This window comes from Mugil cephalus, chromosome 23 (assembly GCF_022458985.1).
Source record: "Mugil cephalus isolate CIBA_MC_2020 chromosome 23, CIBA_Mcephalus_1.1, whole genome shotgun sequence".
NCBI classification, from domain to species: Eukaryota; Metazoa; Chordata; class Actinopteri; order Mugiliformes; family Mugilidae; genus Mugil; species Mugil cephalus.
The window spans coordinates 7,019,711-7,039,407 of record NC_061792.1 but is presented as its reverse complement, the minus strand read 5'-3'; the positions used below and the strand labels follow the sequence as shown (position 1 = coordinate 7,039,407).

The 19,697-nt window shown below is 45.4% G+C and overlaps 1 protein-coding gene across 2 annotated transcripts in view; it reads left to right on the top strand.

Moving 5' to 3' along the window:
* The first annotated feature begins 763 nt into the window (after window positions 1-763).
* The window catches only part of pard3ba (par-3 family cell polarity regulator beta a), a 144,329-nt gene continuing 125,395 nt past the window's right edge, over window positions 764-19,697 (top strand). The window contains exons 1-2 of one of the 2 annotated variants that reach the window (XM_047576989.1): window positions 764-1,323; window positions 8,675-8,776. In XM_047576989.1, the coding sequence (XP_047432945.1) occupies window positions 1,207-1,323; window positions 8,675-8,776 (219 nt within the window). In that variant the 5' untranslated portion in view covers window positions 764-1,206. The remainder of the gene's footprint in view (window positions 1,324-8,674; window positions 8,777-19,697) is intronic. The other variant, XM_047576988.1, reaches the window with a different exon arrangement.

Sequence of the window (19,697 nt, the reverse complement as noted above, 5' to 3'; positions counted from 1 at the left end):
GGCACACAACTGTGATTTCATTGTTTCCAGTGTAAACAGTTTCTTCCCATTTTAGTTGTCGTAATGCTATAGGACCCGCCACTTACTTTACACAGCTTGTATAGACTCAAGAATTTGCACCATTTTCTCATTTTACTGTCACTTTTTTTTTTATTCATCCAACTTCAGTCCACTTTCTGTGTGTTGTTCTAATTAATTCAAGACTTGAGCAAACTCCCAGTCTTGTGGGCGGATTCCAGGTGCGCAAACATTCCTGGAATTAATTGAAATATTTCAGCTACGATAGCGACAATGCAAAGTTCATTGACAATCTTTGCCATTGTGGTATTTCAAGTATTTCTCTAGTATTTATATAACACGTGCAGCGCAACTTATTTTTAAACCAATTAAAAATGCACATATATTGACATGTAAAATAAGTAAAGTTAGTAAAGAGTGTGTTTTTGTACGATGTTGAACCCTAAATATGAGAAGAAATTAAAGGTAAACTGTATATTCATGCCATCTTTTTTTTTTTTTTAATTAAACACATTCAAATGTATTCATTCATTCATTTATGTATTTCCTCTGATTATTTTAGGCACTTCTAGTCCTCCATACAAAACAGGTAGAACTAAAAAAAACAAAATAAAACAATAAAACAATAAAAACCGCGGAGTATTATTACTGTTTGCATCTATGAATCCCACGCGAAAAACATACATGCTGTCATTATGGAGACGAATAATAACAAGTAATAAACTAAATTAAAATCGTAAACCGTGTAGTGTTGCTGGGAATGTAATTTCCTGAAGTGCCACAGCCGCTGTGATTTCTTCCGGGTTCCAGTGTGAGTTTGTTTTGTTTGGGTGTATCAGCGGACGAAAAAAAAAAAACAAAAAAAAACGCACACGGCTCGATCGTAATTAGCGTCTTTTCCTCCCCTCCAACTTATGTGACGGCGGAAAATAAGATGTTCCCCGAGGGTTTTATTCACAAGTCTCGCTCGGTGGAGGCGGAAAAGGTGACTTCACCGTGATTTCATTCCGACCTGAGACACCTGTTGCTCCAGTTTCGGCGGACAGGTGCCACTTCGTCAAACAGGGAGCAGCTCCGCGTTCCCTGCTCCATCGAAACTTGGATTTATACATTTCTTTTTTATTTCTTTCCGTTTTTGTTTTTTGTTTTTTGCTTTTGGGTACACATTTGAACTTTCTTTTCGCTGGGATGAAAGTGACAGTGACTTTCGGGGACACCTCCGTGGTGGTTCCCTGTAAAGCCGGATGGATTGTACGGGATTTAGTCGAGCAAGCCACGCGCAGATATCTCAGGATTTTGGACCAGGTAAATAACACAAACCCGCAAACACTTCTTTTCCCTTTATCGCCATTGTACTTGTTCACACGCCGTTTGACTCCTTTCATTACATTTGTTTGAGCCTGCTCATGTAACTTGGCCGGGATGCAGATCACGTGACTAATTTATTAGCAATGACACCAGTATCAGAGCTAACGTTAGCTGCTAGTTTAAATTGAGGAAGCGACCTTTTATGTACCTGAAATAAACTTATTTTTGTTATTCGAAGTATATAAAGTTTGAAAGAAACTTGTTTATGTTACTAGAACTATATATAGTTTACTTTATTAAACTCCTGTATGCCGGGTGAGTGCAAATGTTTTATTAAAAACATTATTTTTGCCTGCATTGAAACGCCTTTACACGTAGAGGTTGCATATTAATATTAATATTTTATTTTATTTTATTTATATGCAATTTCCAAGCACAGAGCACAGCCACAAACGCTAAAAAATAAATAAGTAAACGTAAATATAACTGCTCGGTTTCCTGTTTACAATTTACCCCCCGTAGACCACAATGCATTGCAGCCTCGATCAATTTCTTCTTCGTGTTCCTTAACCGTTCAACCAAAGGCAACAACCTGTGGCTTCCTCCTCCTCCTCAGTGCACAAAACATCTGGATACAGGAACCGTATACCTGTGTGATGATTGTCAGAGAGGAGTGTGGGAAATGTAGGGAATATTGGCAGGTTTGCATAATGGGAAGCGCAGAAAGGCGGCGTATTATCTATAATATGGTGACCTGGTTACTGAAATATAAAACCACATTTCCATTTCTATCTGCAATGATAACAAACCCAGTTGTTTTATAGCCTCTTTCCAGAAAGGAAAAACCAATGAGCACTCCCACAATGAGGTGTCTGCCTGTGTGTTCCACTTCCAACGCAGGTTGTTTTAGCCTAACTAGTGTATAATAATAATAAAATCTGTTAATGTGAAGATGTCTTGACTACTGATTGGTCAGCTGTCCCTGTAGGGTGACTACAAATATGGCTGTCGCTCCTCTGCCACACATGCCCGCCACCCATTGCAATGAGCCGTTTTCATTGACGACACCTGCAGTGATCTGAAGCTAACTGGTTAATGGTTCTGACTCTTTTCCAAATGTACCCACCAAGACGCATCCCACCAGCTCCCTGAGCCCCGACGCCGCAATCACCTGAACATTAATCATCCCGCCGAACTGACCTTTTTATTAATCAGCAGCACGCTGTCTCCGTGTGATAGCGCGCGTCCTCGTGCGTCGTGAGGACGGCGTGCGCGGCGCCGCCCGAGGGCCCCCCCGGCTGTCTTCCCGCACAATGGCCTCGCGTTTGAGCCCCTGGTATCTCGGCGGGGCAGGTGGAAGTTTGCCGTTTGACGTCCTCAGTGCGGGGAGGTGCGCGGCGGACAGGGGGGGCTTTGTCCCGTGAGTGATTGGGGATTAGGGTCGGTGACAGGCCCCGCCGTCTTATCGGTTGGCTGGTTCCCCCTCAGCCTTGCCCCCGCGCGCCCTCCCGAGAAGGAGCTGCCACTTGGGGAGGATGCGAGACAGCCGCCGAGGCTGGGATGCGATTGGGTGGCCGGACGCCTCGATGGATTGCTTCCCCCCCCCCGCCACACACACACTCATCTCACTCAGCGTCCCCGGAGCTGTCTCGGCTCCACCGACAGCGGTGGGCTAAATGCTAGCGTGTGATTAGAATGCACCCGGGCCTTGATTGCATCTCACAAAGCGTGTTAATTAGGAGCCCTTCTCAGACGCTGACTCGGCAGTCCGCGGCCCCCTTCTTAATAGAGGCAGATTCACGGGGCGGAGGACAGTCCACCCCTGTAGCTGCCAGAGAGGTTTCCGAGCACATCTGACCGGATGAGCCGGGCTGCTCCTGCCAGCAGCCTCCACTTAGCGCCCACATTAACCGCACATTTCTGCACTCGCCGGCTGACAGCAAGGGGACAGTGTCAAAAACCTGGGTTTAATCCGTGTGTGTGTGTGTGCGCGGTTTTTACGACCACGCGCAGGGGTGAAGCGGGTTTCGGCAACGGCGCGTCGACCCTCCTAATTAGCTCTCCGTTTTAATGTGATCTCAGCCGCGTCCTCTCCTCTCGGCGAGATAGCGGCCGTGTCAACAAAGCCTGCATATAAGAGCGCACACGCGATCCCTCCTCGTTGTAGGGTGTGATTTGTAAAATAGAAGTGTACACACAAACAAGGAGGGCGATAAAGGAGAGAGAGAACGGCGCGCGAAGAAGCCGAGGAAAAGTGTGTAAAGAATTGCACCTTATGTGTTGCCGTGTGCGTGTTTAAGAGAGAATTACATCTGTCACCTATGAAACCCAAGTATATTTAAGTCAAAGGCAAGGAAATCTCACATTTCTCACTTCATTAATGATAGTCGTGTCCTGCCTGAGTACAAATCCACAGCTGCATGATGGGAAGAGTGTTCCCAGTGACCTTTGTTATTGTCTTCCTGTACCTGAGGGACCGGCATGTACACTCTCACTGTTGTCAATTCTCAGGAGAATCATTAGCCGTGTCTCATGGTGTCCGGCTGCAGGTTCAGTTCAGATTACAGCCCCTATACGTCGACCCAGCTCACTGAACACTTTCCCCTCTTTGTTGTGCAGTCGCACACTGCGGCTTGTGTCAGCTTTGTTGAATACGTTTTGACAAAACTGAATGTTCGAAAGATGTGTTCACTGCTGCAGGGCCCATGCGAATAACTTAAACATTTTAATTATTAACTGAAGGACACTGCACGAGGGATTTGCGCGCTTACGCAACTCCACTTGTGCCAGGGACTACAACGCACGATGTTTTGTCAGTTAAACACTGCGGAAAACAAAAGCCGAGGATTGTTGTGACACTCTTGAGGTGCCGGATAATAAAAGTATGCAAGACACAAAAGACGTCACACCCGAAATCCTTTCAGTGTCAGTCCTCGTGATAACTAGGCTACCCACAACTAAAGATCGAAATGTAGATCATTTTTATCGGTCACCCTTTGTATTCCAATTTCATTGATTTTTTTTGTCAAAATAAGCTCCCGTGGTGACGACGAGACAAAGAGCTAAAGTTTGACGCGTCTTCGGGATTAATTTGGCCGCCGTATACGTCTCTATTTCCGAGTGTCTTCTTCCTTTTCAAGAGGAAGGTCACAGCTTTCCTTCCTCTTTCCCTTCACCCACGTCGGCGGCGGCGGCTCCTCATCGACGTGTTCATTAAAGACGTTTTTTTTTTGTCACAGCTAAATCCACACCGTGCTCTCGCAGCTTTGTAATTACACATTCTTCTGAGGATCAAAGTGTGAAACGCCACCGCCGCCTCCACCAGCGCCACTGAATTTAGCTCCACTAATCGCCCCGGCGCTTCGGCGTTCTCGAGTGGTGTTTGCTCACCGGAGTGAGGAAAGGGGAGATATGGCTGTAAATGATGGGAGTCTTAATGGTGTAATTTGCGGGGAATTTACTCTTCCAACTGTCACGGTAATTCCCCCGTGCTGTTGACTGACTGACTGACTCCCCGACTCCTTTTGTTATTTATTTCAAGCGAAGAGTGAGTGGAATTAGCCGGGATTGACAATGAGAGACTTCAGAAGAACTTCCTTCTTTTGCCCTCTTCCCTTCCCCTGCAGATTAGTTTCCCTCTGAAGTGTCATATATTCATCCCTTTTCATCACCGGGGAGAGGGAAGTGTGTTTCTCAGGGCCTTCTGGTTGAGGAATAAAGGTACGCCAGGTGCGCTTAAGCTCGGCTTGCGGGGGCTAATTAACACTCGGACATTCTTGGGCTCCGATCCAGTGGTGGGAATTAGCCTCCGAGTATCACATGCTTATTTTTATTAAAGTGTACGCCGGGGGAACCTACTGCCGCCCTTTGCCATCCCTTCCTGAAACACAAACAGTGTCGGTGAGAGGCAGAAGAATGCCGGCAGTCTTTCAGGCTGGACCGGTTTTTCTGGCGAGGTGTAAATGCTCCGCGCTGATGTCTTTGCTGCAGCTTCCGGTTTCATTGTCCCCGTCCAGCGTTGGCTCCATTATAATGAATATCTGAAAAGAAAACACACCAGTGCATGATTTCAAATTGAAGGCCTAAGCTTAGGTTTAAGACCTAGGTTTCAACCTTCTCCAGAGGTTACCGAAGTTTGAATGTGCGTATTTGCATATCATATGTAGATGCAAAATAGGGATTTGAATACAGTTGTAAATAAAAGAAGGATCCATTACAGCTGCAACAGTCACGTCACTTGCGTTGGAACGGAAAAAGCCCATAGACGAACCACTCTACACACGCCATTGAAATGCATCTTTTATCCAGATTACATTCACCCCGAACACATTTACACTCCCATTATTACCTCTTGGATCAGTTCTGCATTTTATTTGTCCTGTCTTGAGTAACTAGTAGCCAAGGACTGCTTTTTATTTCATCGACCTTGTCAAGGATCATTTAAGGTACTGTGGTACGTAGATGCTGTAACCTAGAGACGTAGCCGGCGCCGGTTCGAGCCATTTACACTTGCGCGTTCCTCAGTCTGGTTCGCTCTACTAGTTTGGCTGATTGGTTCATAATCTGTTCTCATCTTAGGCGCATTTTACACCACTTACTTTCAGGTGGTCAAGCGCTGTCCGAGTGGAATCTGATCACCCATGACAAGTGTGACTCTTTGACAAACTCCCAATTTGATGTCCAACAGCGTCACTCTGGATTCATTTCATTTTTCTTGTGCTGGTTATATTCCTTGAGCAATGGAAACAAACCTCTCTGCAGCACTGTTTTTTTTTCTTCTTCCATCCGCAGTGCCATCACTTTGTTTTAAAACTGCAGACAATTTGTGTGCTAGCTCTAGTTGCACTATTTATTTCTTTTTTTTTTTCCTTTGGCACTGGTATCTTTGGTTCTCCCGAAGAAAAGGACGGCCTGGCCTTTATTCCCGTGATTGAAATCCCAGGCTCCACCAACCATTTGTTTTTAAGAGAATGGACTTGGCCCATTGTGAAAGGACGACACCCTTTCTCTCTCTCTCTCTCTCTCTTTTTTTTTTTTTCATGCCCCTTAATTCGCATTCAGATGCAGCCGAGCAAGAGCGAGCCCATTCACGACGGGGCTCTGTGATACAGCGGGAGCAGCTCACTGGGCCTCGGCCAACCTCATTCCAGGCTCCGAGGCTTATAGCCTGTAGCTGGTAATTTAGCTAGTAATGTAGTCTTGTGTTGCTAAGGACAAATTGCTTATTGGTATGGGCAGTTCCTAATGGGACATTTTCTACTGCGCATATTGTTAGGAACGATAAGGCTTGTCAAAGATTCCTTTTTTTTTGTCTACAAATAACAAACCATGAGATATTTATTAAGCAAAGCTTAATTTAACCCATCCAGAATGTCCAGAAGTTGTCCACAAATGCACTCCTGCAAAGCGTCGCCACAACAAACCGTGTGCGTACTGGGTCACAGGAAGGGGAAGATGCCATTGTTCACATACTTGGCTGTGGATTTTGCTGTGTAAATAACGCACAGATTTCAGACTGTGGCTTAGCCCAAAGTCCTTGTTGACTCTGACAATGAATGCAACGCCAGGCTCGACGTAGCTGCTCCTCTGGTGGGTGTGTTCGCTTTGACCTCTCCGCGGTGATAGCGAAACCGGCCTGGAATGTGCCCACTGCTCCCCGGGGAGCAGCGAAACTGGAAAAGTTCCCGTCCTCCTCCCGCCTCGCTCTCGCATTCTTCTGCTCGTACTGTGCCCCGTAAACCTGGAGTTTTGCGTGTTCACTATAATCCAAGTCGTCTGTTCCCAAAATACCGCCCCTCCCTAACAAATGGCTGCTTTTGTGTTGAAGAAAATGGGTGATTGTTACATTGACTGACTGTCAAAGCTGTGTCACATGTGTTGCTGTAAACATAGTATTCATGGTGAACTAAAATGGCAAAGCTAAGTGTCTGTTTATTCTATTTACCTCGCTTTATTGAAACAAATGCTAAAAATGTAAAAGCTAAGTCTGTAAAATGTAGAAAAGCTGGGGTAATCAGATATAATTCCACGTTCATAATCGTTTAAATCTGCGGTTCTATCATAAGCAGCCATCACAATTTCTGGAACTCAAAGAAAAGAGGTGAAGAAAAGGCTTATGGGAGAAATGGACCCATATTTTCTCATAAATGGCAGTTATCAGGGCTTTTACAGTGAATCAGTTGTATTTATGTGGACTGTTGAGCTGCAGTGACACTTGTAATGACTAAGAATTTGGATTTATGTGTCCTTATGACTCCATGATTGCCTCTCTTCAGATTTTAGTTTTAATTGATTACAGTACGACCAACTGGAGATCCCGGACAACCCTAGGACCTAGGGCTTTGGTCATAAGCTCAACCAACCTTGGATCTGGGATCAGAATGTGTGTCCTCTTGTGAGTAGGGTCCTAGGGCCAACTGATTTAGGACCTTGAACTCAAGGCTTAAGGTTGATTAACCCCTTGGTTTTAGGACTCCTGGTTAGTTAGTTATTCTACATTGTCTTGTCTGACCACATTGTCATTGGTTGGATGTTTGCCAGTGTGTTTGTGTACACTGTTGTGCTGCAGTGACACTTACTACACTTGGAATAACTAAGGACTTGGATTTATGTGTTCTTGTGACTCTACGGTTGACTCACTTCAGATATTTATTTTACATAATTACATTAAGACCAATTGGAGGTTCTGGATGACCTTAGGACCTAGGGCTTAGCTTAGGTCCTAAGGTCGACCATCATAGAAACTGGGATCAGAATGTGTGTGTGTTCCTGTGACTTGTCTCTAAGGTTACCAACCTAGGACTTTGAACGCAAGGCTTAATTAAGGTTGATGAATCCTCAGCTTCATTTCTTTTGTTTCCTGGTTAGTTATTTATTCCACAGGCTCTTTGGATGTTTGCCAGTGCCACTGTCATAAGGAAAAAAGTGCTGCTTCGACCTTTTCAGATTAATCCATATTTTTTGGAAGCTCGAGGTACAGGCTGCTCGTGAACCTGGCGACGGCTGCCACGTCTCGAAGACCGAGCCCATGGAAAAACGCTAGCTTCGCCTGCATTACGATGCTCGGTTAATTAGGCAAATGCGCGGTGGTCTGCTTTGAGTCCGCTGTTACCAGTCCAGGAAAAAATAATCAAGTTAAAATGCTAATCTAAAGCAAATGTGCATTGTTTTTTTCCCTTGCAGCTAATTGATTGATTGAAGAGCACAATAACGTTGATGTACAATATCAGTAAACCAAGATTCTCTTTTCATAGGGATATAGACATAGTGTATAAATATGATCTTTCTTCAGTAGATATAGATTGGTACGTTGTGTCATAATGTTTCTAATTTATGTCTTTGTGTTTAGCATGGAGAGAGCACAATAAAGACCCAGCACTTGGAGTACTCTGAAGGAGGCATCCTGGATATGGACGACCTGCTGAGCGACCTAGTGGAGGACAGGGACAGGGTAAGGACGGGGTTGACGGGTGGGTGATTGGTGGGAATTTAATCCACAGCGAAACATTGCTCTGTTAAGTGTTTTTGCACATTGACTCCTGACAGACAGCTGTTTTTCATAGTTGGAGAACTTAGCATAACACCGGCGTTAAGCCGCTCCTTGATTGTTCCTACCTGGCGTGACGGACAGTAAATTACAGCAGAGGATCTGTCATTCTCGGCGATGCTAAAAGCCTCGTAGAGGATTTGTTTAGACTCCCTACTCATGCCTCCAACCTGGCAGGATGACAGGATGTCCAACAAATAAGGTATTTGTAAATCTAACTGTTGGTTATCCTGTCACTGGTCATTAGGAGTTTAAGCCAACTAAATGAGTTTTCCTTGCTTCCGGGCCTTCCTTTTGTGCCGCTCGTTCTTCAGCGAGCGACTGAGCGATGACAGCGCCGCGCGATTTGGCTGTCGTGCTCATTTGTAGCGTGAGGACACCATTACAGATTGAAAACCAGTCAGCCATTTGCGGAGAGAAGTTCTCGGGAAAGCAGCACTGACGTTGGGAGGATGGCCTGGCAGTCTGCATCTTCACACACACACACACACACACACACACACACACACACACACACACACACACACACACACACACACACACACAGACACTGGCCCAATTTCCACTGAAGAGCAAATTTTATTCCCCTTGCTAATTTGCCATAATGCATTCCTAAGATGTGCTAATAAACTGCCCGAAATCCATATTCATAAGCCCTGGGTCCAGGCGAATGATGAATTACCAACACTTAGTCAGCACGAAGGCCAAATGAAATGGAAATGGAATATTCAGCCGACCCTGTTACCACACACTAACAATTGGCGTGCGAGCAGTTGTGCATGTATGTGTGCGCGCGCGCACTCTCGCACGCACGCGGCGTCGCGCGCATTTAAGACTGCAAGTTTGGCAAAATAGTCTTTGTGAAAAAGGGGACAGGACTAAATAATAGATGTGTAAACTCGGAGGGAATCTTCAGCGCGAGCGGGGAAAAAAAAGAAAAGAAGAAGAGTGTTTTCGCAATCATAGAGAACAGAGGCTTCATTTTCTGGGATGATGGAATTATAATCACAAGATCTGCATCTTATTTGTGGATAAGAGCGCGAGCCGCAGATTTTAATGACTCATTTTCCCGTCCTGAACTTGTTTTTTTTTTTTTTTTTTTTGCAGTTTTTCTTTCTTTTCCCTCCTCAAAAGTCGTGATGTACTGTCATTATTCCGATTCTTCCGGCGGCGTTAACCTGACGTCGGCTCCGTTTCTTCAGCTCCTGTGATAACGGGCCCCGCCGAGCCGAGCGAGCGCCTCGCTCGAACCTGCGCCGTGCAGGAGCTGTCCTATTTACCTTTTGTTTCTTGACTCTCTCGGCTTCCGCCCCAATCCTCTAAACGCCCTCCTCCCTTTCATCTCGCTGCTCATTTTTATCCCTTTGTTTTTGCCGCTGATGAAAAGATAGCGGGCGGGATAGGATGAGCGCGCGTGATCCTCGCGACGTGCCAGTCATCCGACTTATCTCCGGGCTTCCAAGCGGTGTCGGCTCTCATAGATTAATGAGCTGTGCCTGGCATTCTTGATTAGTCTGACTTCCTTTTGTTTGTCTACATTTTTATTACCTCGCCGCAGCCGGCAGATTCTATCTTTAGTGCCTTTCCTTTTTGTTCTGTTATTGTGGCCGACGCTGTTGCGCCATCAATCATGCAGGAGTGGTCCCATTGTGAGGGCCCTCCACCGCGCAGCGTGGGCCCTGTGTTAGCCGCGGATGCTAATGAGAGATAATGGCCGACTATTTGTACGCGCCGTGCTTAGCTTAGCCGAGAGCCCGGACCTCTTTATCTGGGCCAGCCCCCGACTATTATTATTAAACACACAAATACCCGCCGTCTGCGCCGAACCGCAGGCGAGCGCGCAGTAGCACGTTAGCGCGCTCGGAAAAAGGGGGCGCCACTGGTGGTTGATGAGGGTGGAGGCGAGGGGGCGGCCGTGATTTGATTACAGCTCGGCCCCCGACGCTGGCGCGCACACACACCGACGCGCCCGCACGCTCCGTTCATTAGCCCCCCATCTCGAGACACCGGCCACCAGCCTCCTCATGAATATTAATACCGATCTGATGAATGCGGAGAAGGCCGCGGGGGTGTTTGGCTTAGGTGCGAGCGCGCAAACACGGCGCGCACCCTGAAACACAAAAGGCCACAGTGTAAAGAGACGACTGCAGGTCGCCCTCCAGTCAATTATGCTCTCCTCCACGCTGACCCCTTTTGCTCCGGGTGTGCGCTGCGCGAGGCCGCGTGCCCTGCAGCTCTCGGATGACAGTTGGACGCATGGCGGTTGAAGTCATTGACCTGTCAGATTCCCCGCTACTTTGTTAATGGCGCGGGGAGGATATAACTCGCATCCATTTTCCCTTCGGCCGGGCTCTTAAGGCCAAATCGCAGCGGTTTATCCTCCGTCAGTCCATTTCTCTGGCCGCGAGCTTGTGCGCGACGGAAAGATGACGCGTCGGAAAAGTGGAGTGAAAAGTTGTCGGCCGCTGTTGGCCGGACGGATTGACTTGTCATTTGTCCAGGTACTGATTGGGTTATCTGGAAAACCGTTATGTCCACCTGCTGTTTTACCTTTCACATCTTTCAGAAAGTGTTGTAGAGTAAAAAAGACAGACGCCACTGAATCATTTCATTAGTATAAAAAGTTGTTTTAATAACATTCTGGTCCTTTTCTTTTCTTTTCCTTTCCCGACGTTTCCTTTCCTTTCCCGATGTTTCCTTTCCTTTCCTTTCCTTTCCTTTCCTTTCCTTTCCTTTCCTTTCCTTTCCCGACGTTTCCTTTCCTTTCCTTTCCCGACGTTTCCTTTCCTATCCTGTTCCTACCTTTCCTTTCCTTTCCTTTCCTTTCCTTTCCTTTCCTTTCCTTTCCTTTCCTTTCCTTTCCTTTCCTTTCCTTTCCTTTCCTATCCTGTCCCTACCTTTCCTTTCCTATCCTGTCCCTACCTTTCCTTTCCTTTCCTTTCCTTTCCTTTCCCTTCCTTTCCTGACGTTTCCTTTCCTATCCTGACGTAACCTTTCCTATGCTGTCCCTACCTTTCCTTTCCTTTCCTTTCCTTTCCTTTCCTTTCCTTTCCTTTCCTTTCCTTTCCTTTCCTTTCCTATGCTGTCCCTACCTTTCCTTTCCTTTCCTTTCCTTTCCTTTCCTTTCCTTTCCTTTCCTTTCCTTTCCTTTCCTTTCCTTTCCCGACGTTTCTTTTCCTATCCTGTCCCTACCTTTCCTTTCATTTCCTTTCCTTTCCTTTCCTTTCCTTTCCTTTCCTTTCCTTTCCTTTCCTTTCCTTTCCTATGCTGTCCCTACCTTTCCTTTCCTTTCCTTTCCTTTCCTTTCCTTTCCTTTCCTTTCCTTTCCTTTCCCGACGTTTCTTTTCCTATCCTGTCCCTACCTTTCCTTTCCTTTCCTTTCCTTTCCTTTCCTTTCCTTTCCTTTCCTTTCCTTTCCTTTCCTTTCCCACCGTCACATCTCCATCTTTTCCCTCTCTTCAAAAGCAGTCATTAGCAGACGGAGTAGCTTTCATCGCACCTCCACACATTAGATCCATTTACCTCCACCGGAGCTGTCATTCTCTTCTGTTCCAGTTCTCTGGGGTCCTGCATTAGTTGCAGCCATTACTCCCATACGTCTCGGCGCTACACAGGAGCTGTCACGCAGCCTGTCCACTGCCAGCGTGACATTAGCATACAAGCTGTACACAAGGTTTAACTGGGCGAGCCCTTCCATCTGCATGTACACCGTATACAGTACACGGCCGTGCTTCATAGCGACACCGCTGCAGATGCTGCTCGATTAGAAGAGCCATCATTCCTCTCCCTCGCCCTTACGCAGCTTAAATTTGAATGTCCGACATGTGTGAGTGTCCTCTCTTGTCACACCCATCTCCTCCAGAATGGGAATTAAACTCAGGGAGCATAACGTCTCCTCATAAGTGGACTGTCACTCCTCATTCCTCATGCGCACACACATTAATCCACACAGGCCTTGTTTTTCAAGAGGGGGTGGCAGTGAAAAAAAAAAAACACACACACGATAAGACATCGACCTTCCAACCGGTGCAGGCAAACGAAAAATCTAATTTCATGGGAAATTTAATAATAATAAAAAAAAAAAAAGCTGGAATGATTTCCTCCATCTCTCTTTAATTAGCCCTTTTTAATCACCGCGCCCGCTAGCCGCCCATGAACTCCTCTCTGGTTGCTGGAATGTAAATGTAAGGGGCGCATATCCCAGCTGATCTCCCACTGAAATGTCAACTGCTTGATTACGAGGCCTTTTCCCATCGCTCATCCCTCCCGCCTGCGCGTCACAGCCGGGGCGCGGTGCTAGAAAAACGGCTTGCTCCCTTGGAAACGGGTTATGGTATTTAAAGCAGGCCCGTGGGCACGAGTGTTTTCAATACAGGCAAAATGACACGTCTCTAAATGGGCACCGTGGAAGGACATTTACCTATTTATACATGTTTAATAATAAGTGGAGTTACTTGGGCGAGTCATTAAGACGAGCATTTGTCATAGTTATTCCTTGAAGCAGCAGTGGAACTTTTGTGTCTTCGCTTGCGTCGCTGCCGTTAGTCATCACTGTTAGCTGCTTCGATTATTCCTTGAAGCAGCAGTGTGGAACTTCTGTGTCTTCGTTTGCGTTGCTACCGTTCGTCATCACTGTTAGCTCGCCAGAAGGGGATTTCGTCCGTAGACATCAGATTTAAAGCTCAAGGCTGTTGTAAGATTACCTGCAGCTAATTAGCCGCTAATTAGACGCGCAAATGTATCGGACGTTCTGCACTATAGCTTTAAGACGTCTTGGTTACTCAAGGTTTACTATGATTTCTTTGTGTCGTTACTACTCTGAATGGCCATTAACACTGCGGAACGGGATTTCACGTTAATCTAAAAGTATGCTAGTACTTTAGGATCTGCACGTTTAGCCTTTTTGTTTACCAGCTCCCAGGCTTCCATTATAACGAATTCTTGTGATATATACATGTTGATCAGTTGAAAAGTTACCACTGTCCTATGTGTCCACACCATAGAGTGTATAAATATGGACCAATATGGAATTGGTCCTCAAAAAGTGAAGCCAAAGCAAGTAGAGCTCCCCCTGGTGACCGACTGCAGTATTGGTCATAAGCTCCACTAAAAGAGACACTAAAATACATTTCAAATATATTTTTTTAAGGATGATTTCAGTCATTTTAGGTAGATAATATAATATTGATTCATGTTCAAGTTTAGTTAGTTATTTGACGCTGTACAAACAGGATGTGACATAATGGCGACCACCAGTTGGCAGCCATGCCAACCACTCTGTAAAGCAGTCCCGTCAGATTGTGAGAATTGTTAAAAACAATTTTTAATATTGTTGGTGTCTGGAGGAAGTCGAACGATGGCGATGCCCTTAACTCCTGGAAAATGGGATCAGTTTGGCCATTGCATGGAAGTGGGCACATGTTGTCCATATTTATACAGTCTATAGTCTGTACTTTTTAGCAACAAATTGGCTTTAATCTCTGTATCATTGTCTTCTGTGCAGCCAAGCATAGTCGTAGGTACTAGAGATGTGCTGTGACGTTTGAACACCTGTTGAGTTTGCATTTTTGGGAAATCTCACATGCACTCAAGCATGGATTCAAAACATGCATGCCTGCTGGCTGCAGGGAATGTGGATGAGTGTGGCCCTGCCCGCAGATTTTTTCGTGTGGTGTCGCTATGTTCGGAATCCAAAAATCTTGCTCGGAAAGGGTTTCAGAAGAAGGAAATAAGATTAAAATAAAAAAAAAATACAGACAGACAGAACAGCAGACTGCGGACATTAGCAGCGTGATTGGATGAATCCTGAACTTCAGATCTTGAAACTCAAAATAAAATTAAATATTGCCGCCGTAGCTTTTATTCCCACCAGCTCCAGGGGAACTTATTATGTCGCCGGATTGGCCCGAATTCATTTATTACATGTCAGATGTCAGCCCCTCTGACAGGCGACAATAAGGCATTACTTATAACGTGCTAACCCGCCGGAGAAAAAGTTTAGTGAATGGGGACGTGATTGCGAGGCGCAAGACGTGCTGATTAGCCTTTGACGCTCCGTGACATCCGGCTGCCTCACCTCCATTCCCCTCATTCACCGCCGCGGCGAGCCGGGTTTGATTGGCGTCTGAATAGTCGCATAACTCGGCGCGCCGTCTGAATGGCCAGTGATGAACGGGAGCATGAGGTTCAAGTGCGCTGATTAGAAAATGTCACGCGCATGCCAGACTAATCATAATCCATACCCTCTCCACATTCTAATCATGATCCATACATCCTTTACCTTGTGAGGCTGGGGTACGTTCAACGCCACGTCTATCTCACGTGCAGGATTATTAATTAGCAATGTATAAAAATAAATCCACTGCAGTCCACCCGAAGTCATTATATTCCTCCTGTTGTCTACTTAATTGATTTTATTCCTGCTTCTTTATCCCCCCCCCCAAAAAAAGAACATTTATTTCTTAAGGTTGCCATCGTGGTTGCAGCCTGGAGGCTCCAGGCATGATGAGTATTTTAAATTTAATTGTCTGAGCGGCATATTGAAGGGAAACAAGGCGCCTTTTTTTTTAGTCTTGTGATGTGAAATTGTGCGTAATTTGCAATTAGCGTCCATTTTCTGCGAATGTTTTCTATAATTCTCGAAAAGTCTTTTGAATCGAATTCGATGCCTTTTGATTTGAGCCTCGTGGAACAGAGCTCCATCAAAGGACAACTTGGATTGGTCCGCTAACCACCAACCAGAGGACTCCGTTCCACTCGTTCGCCAACTTACGACACCATGAGTCACCATTCCCATATAAAAATGTTGAGAAAAATGTCATCTTTAGCACTTGTAGTTTTGTTACTAAAAAAAACAAACAAAAAAACGTGTGGGTACATTGAAGAAACCATGCATTACTGGTAAATTTTCCAATAACAGCCAATATTAGCACAATTGCTAACGTTGTTCGATATTTCTTTCTGTACATGGCTATAGGGCTCCAAAGGTCACGCGATCGCGCAATGCATTGTGGGTCACAAGCGCCATTTTTAGGGTCAAAGATTGTTTCTTTACATTGATTCTCCATTCACAGATCTGCCCCGTTAAATTTTAAAGGAGCAGCAGACTTTCAGGCCAAGGGCAGAATGTCCCGGTGGGTTCAGCTCATGTTTACACCAACAGTCATTTTAACAACCTGCCTAAAGCCGTTAAAAAGGAAGATGTCGTTTGTTGTCTGGGCCGAAGAGAAGTGGCCCCTTCAGACTCGTTGCACCATTTTATGTAGCTAACATTTATTGTAACGCACTAAAAGGTCAACAACAAAACACAAGTGCGAATTTTAAACACTTTCCAGTTGCCCCCTAAGCCCACAATGCATTGCGTTTGGCTAACCTCTTGGCTAAGGAAGTCAGGTTTGCTGACGTCCAACCAGAAGGCTCTTTACGTCAAACGGGGAATTGATCAACTTATGTTTGTGACACATTTATATTCTCAAATACCCAGTAAACATCCAGAGTGTTGAATAAAGTTAGATTTTCTCGGTGACGGATCAGATCAGATCAGATGGCAGCTCTTTGCCCGATGGGACTCGGCCACTGATTCGATCGCATCTCGTCAGCCTCGACCTTGATTCAGCCCTCCCATCTGAGCACCTCCACAGCCCTCCATCTGATTATATTCAATTAACAATACCCCCTGCGCACCATCAGAGTCGAGCCCGGTTTGATTGTAATTACGGCGAGGGAACTCAATGAAGGCTTAAGGAAAAATAATTCTCGCTGTGCCCCGTCTGCTTTTCATTTAACCGCACGCACATCGATTTTCCTCTTCAAGTTGCACTTTGGAAGTTTAATTTCTTTACATGATGCATCGCTCTACCTTTTTGACTTTGAACGATGGCTCCCCTCCAAAGTGATTTGTCAGCTCAGTGAAGCAAAAGGCCCGGGATTCGGCTTCGGATAAGGCCCGTTTTTTTTTTTTCTGTTTACTTTGCATAAGTTGGTGTAGCCCCGCGGAGAATACGCGAGGTCATCGCGCCGCCGGATCGTGTTCTCCGGTGCCCCTCGCTCTGTTAATCACGGCGGATCCGTGTTGCCCTCCGTGTCGCCATCACACCACCCATTAGCTTCTAATGGAGCGAGACGGTCAGGCTGTAACCTGACCTTCCTGAGCCTGCTGTGGTCTGGCAGGAGGAACCTGAGGGGGCGGCCTGCGAGGGTCAGGGAAGCAGGATGCTTGGTGGACTCGCTTCGCTAATGACACCCGCTAGCAGCCAAGAGGATGGAGAGGAGTCAGCGGCATCCATTTACCAAGGACGGTGAAAGTTTTGTGTACCTCGCATTCAAATCCGGGCATATTGTTGTGAAGCTGCAGCTTGTGTTTGTTGTCAGTTTTAGCTCCACCAGTTAGCAGTGATTTTTGGCACAGCAGCCCGCAGAGCAGCTAATCACATCCACCTAATGATCTATTATAGATCAACTTGTTTACAGCAAATCTACTCTCTGACCTTACCAGCCTCACACCATCTGTTTTCCTGGATGGCATTGCCCCAGACTAGCGTATATGTGTGTGTGTGCGTGCGTGTGTGAAAGCGTGGTGTGTTTTCCCTCCGCTCTCCGAGTCTCCGCTCACTCCAACTGCTAATAACTCAAATCAGGAGAAAGTCACACTCGCGTCTGTGTGCGCCGCAATGTTTGTGTGTGCACTTCCACAGCAGCTCGAGGATAAACGCTCGCGAACTCATTTAGGTTAAATATTTAATGATTCCTGCCACAATTACACAGCTGAAGCCGCATCTGTGTCCATTGTGGGCGCGCAAAAAAAAAAAAAAAAAAAAAAAAACCCACGGACAAACGCACACGCTGTTATTGTTATCATTCTTTTTTTTTCTTTCCTGCCTCTCAACCTCATCACCTAGCTGATTGGCCTAATGAATGGAGCCCCGCGGACGGTAATGTGTCTGAATAGGCCACTCGAATTATGAGCCCGCCTACATCTGATACGGGAAGGACATATGGAAAGGAGGAGGCTGTTGAATGAACGCGTCCATCTGTTTTAAAAAAAAACATGATTCAGAACAGCATTTACTAAATGGTAAACAAAGATAACAAAAAGGAAAATGAAGCTTTTGTCTGCAAAAATAAAACCCGCACATACAGTATATTAAAGATGGATTCGGTCCCATAATCTGAAAATTCATGCAAAAACAGCCAAAAGTACAATATCGGTCCTTCCCAAAATTTCCCAAATTTTGTGGCTCCATTGACTCCCACTGAAGTTTGTAAAATACTTAATGAATAAACCCATCACTCCACCCCAGCTCCTCCCCTAATAAACAGTTATCCACAAACTTAAATGGCATCTTTGTGACGTACATATTCAGTCTATGAGATGAACCCAAGTCTTGTATGTAAAATGTGCTTCAAGGGGAATAATTGGTGTCTTAAATTGCTCGTTTTGTCTGTTAAATATTCTTTTCTGGGGTGCTAGTTTTTGATAGTTTCATAGTGATGTTTAACCCCTTTTCTCTACTTGAATGGTTGAATTATTTTTTTAGTTCTATTTGTGTGTCTATAGCTGCGTTCCCAAAATAAAAGCAATATTTGTGAAGTTTTGTTGCTTAGTACGTGCTTCCCCTAAAAGGGGTTTTACGAATGAACTTTAACTCTTGCAAAGTCTTGTCTCGTGATATCCCAGAATTCTCTTAACCTCCTTAACCACCCGAGCTTTTATTTGTCATGTGCTGTTAATTTCTCAAAGGAAATAAGAATTATAGAAACTACGCATTGTCTTTGAACAGGACGTTTAGTCCCAATGTCCACAAACGGGTGCTTGCTAATTAGCAACGCTGTAGCTTGTTACTACTGATAGAATTTGTTAAACTTGCTTAAAGTTAATAAGCATAAATAGACAAGTTTCAATCGTAAAAATATTTTTATTTCTTATCATATTATTACCACTAAACAGCAGATAAAGGCGTCCACTCATGAGGACAACAGGTCTAAATGAAGCAGAACAAGCTACCACAAAAATGGTCCCCATATGAGGAAGCAGGGGAAGATGGATTTCAAATGAACTGGTCACATGACCCCCTGAGTCATCTGTGGTGAGGGCGGTGACCAGAAAAAACAAATAAAGTGTTTCCATTGCACTTTTGTGATACATTTTCGTATCTGTATGTCTGGAAAAGACATTTTTTTTTTGCGTTTTTTAGGTTTTGCGCATTTCTAGGAGTAATTGAAAAGCAGCAACTGATGATTTTGTTCACAAACCTGACGTCAGGCGTTCTGAAAGAGCGTCAGCGTCTCCTCATATGTGAATAAATATGACTACGAGCTGATGCGTTGTGCCTTATTCCCTTCCCTCTTCCAGGCTCTGATGTCGAGTCAGTAAGTAGCTAATAAGGCATGTTTGGTAGGAGCACGTGTGTCGAGAGGCGTAAGAAGGAAAACGACAGGTGAACGCTTGTATCTCCCTCCTAAACACCCTCGGGCTGCGAGTAATGTTGACTCTCCATGGCAACGGCGAGCACCAAATGTCAGTTATGTGTAGTTCGTATGTCGGCGAGCCCAGCTGGAAGCCACAATGCGTGTGAAGCACTCCAAAATAAATAAAAATTTACATCCGCGGTGCATTATTTATGATTTATGGAAGTTCAGATAATCCTTTTTTTTTTAAACCCCATTTCAAAGGCTGCACAAAGAGAGAGGTGACGTATTGTATGAAATGTCGAGGGAAGGCAGATGGAAAGAGGAGGAGGAGGAGGAGGAGGAGGAGGAGAGAGCCACAGGTGAGAGGGCACCAGCCTCCCAGCTCTGAGTTAATCACTCCTTCTATTTCTCTGTC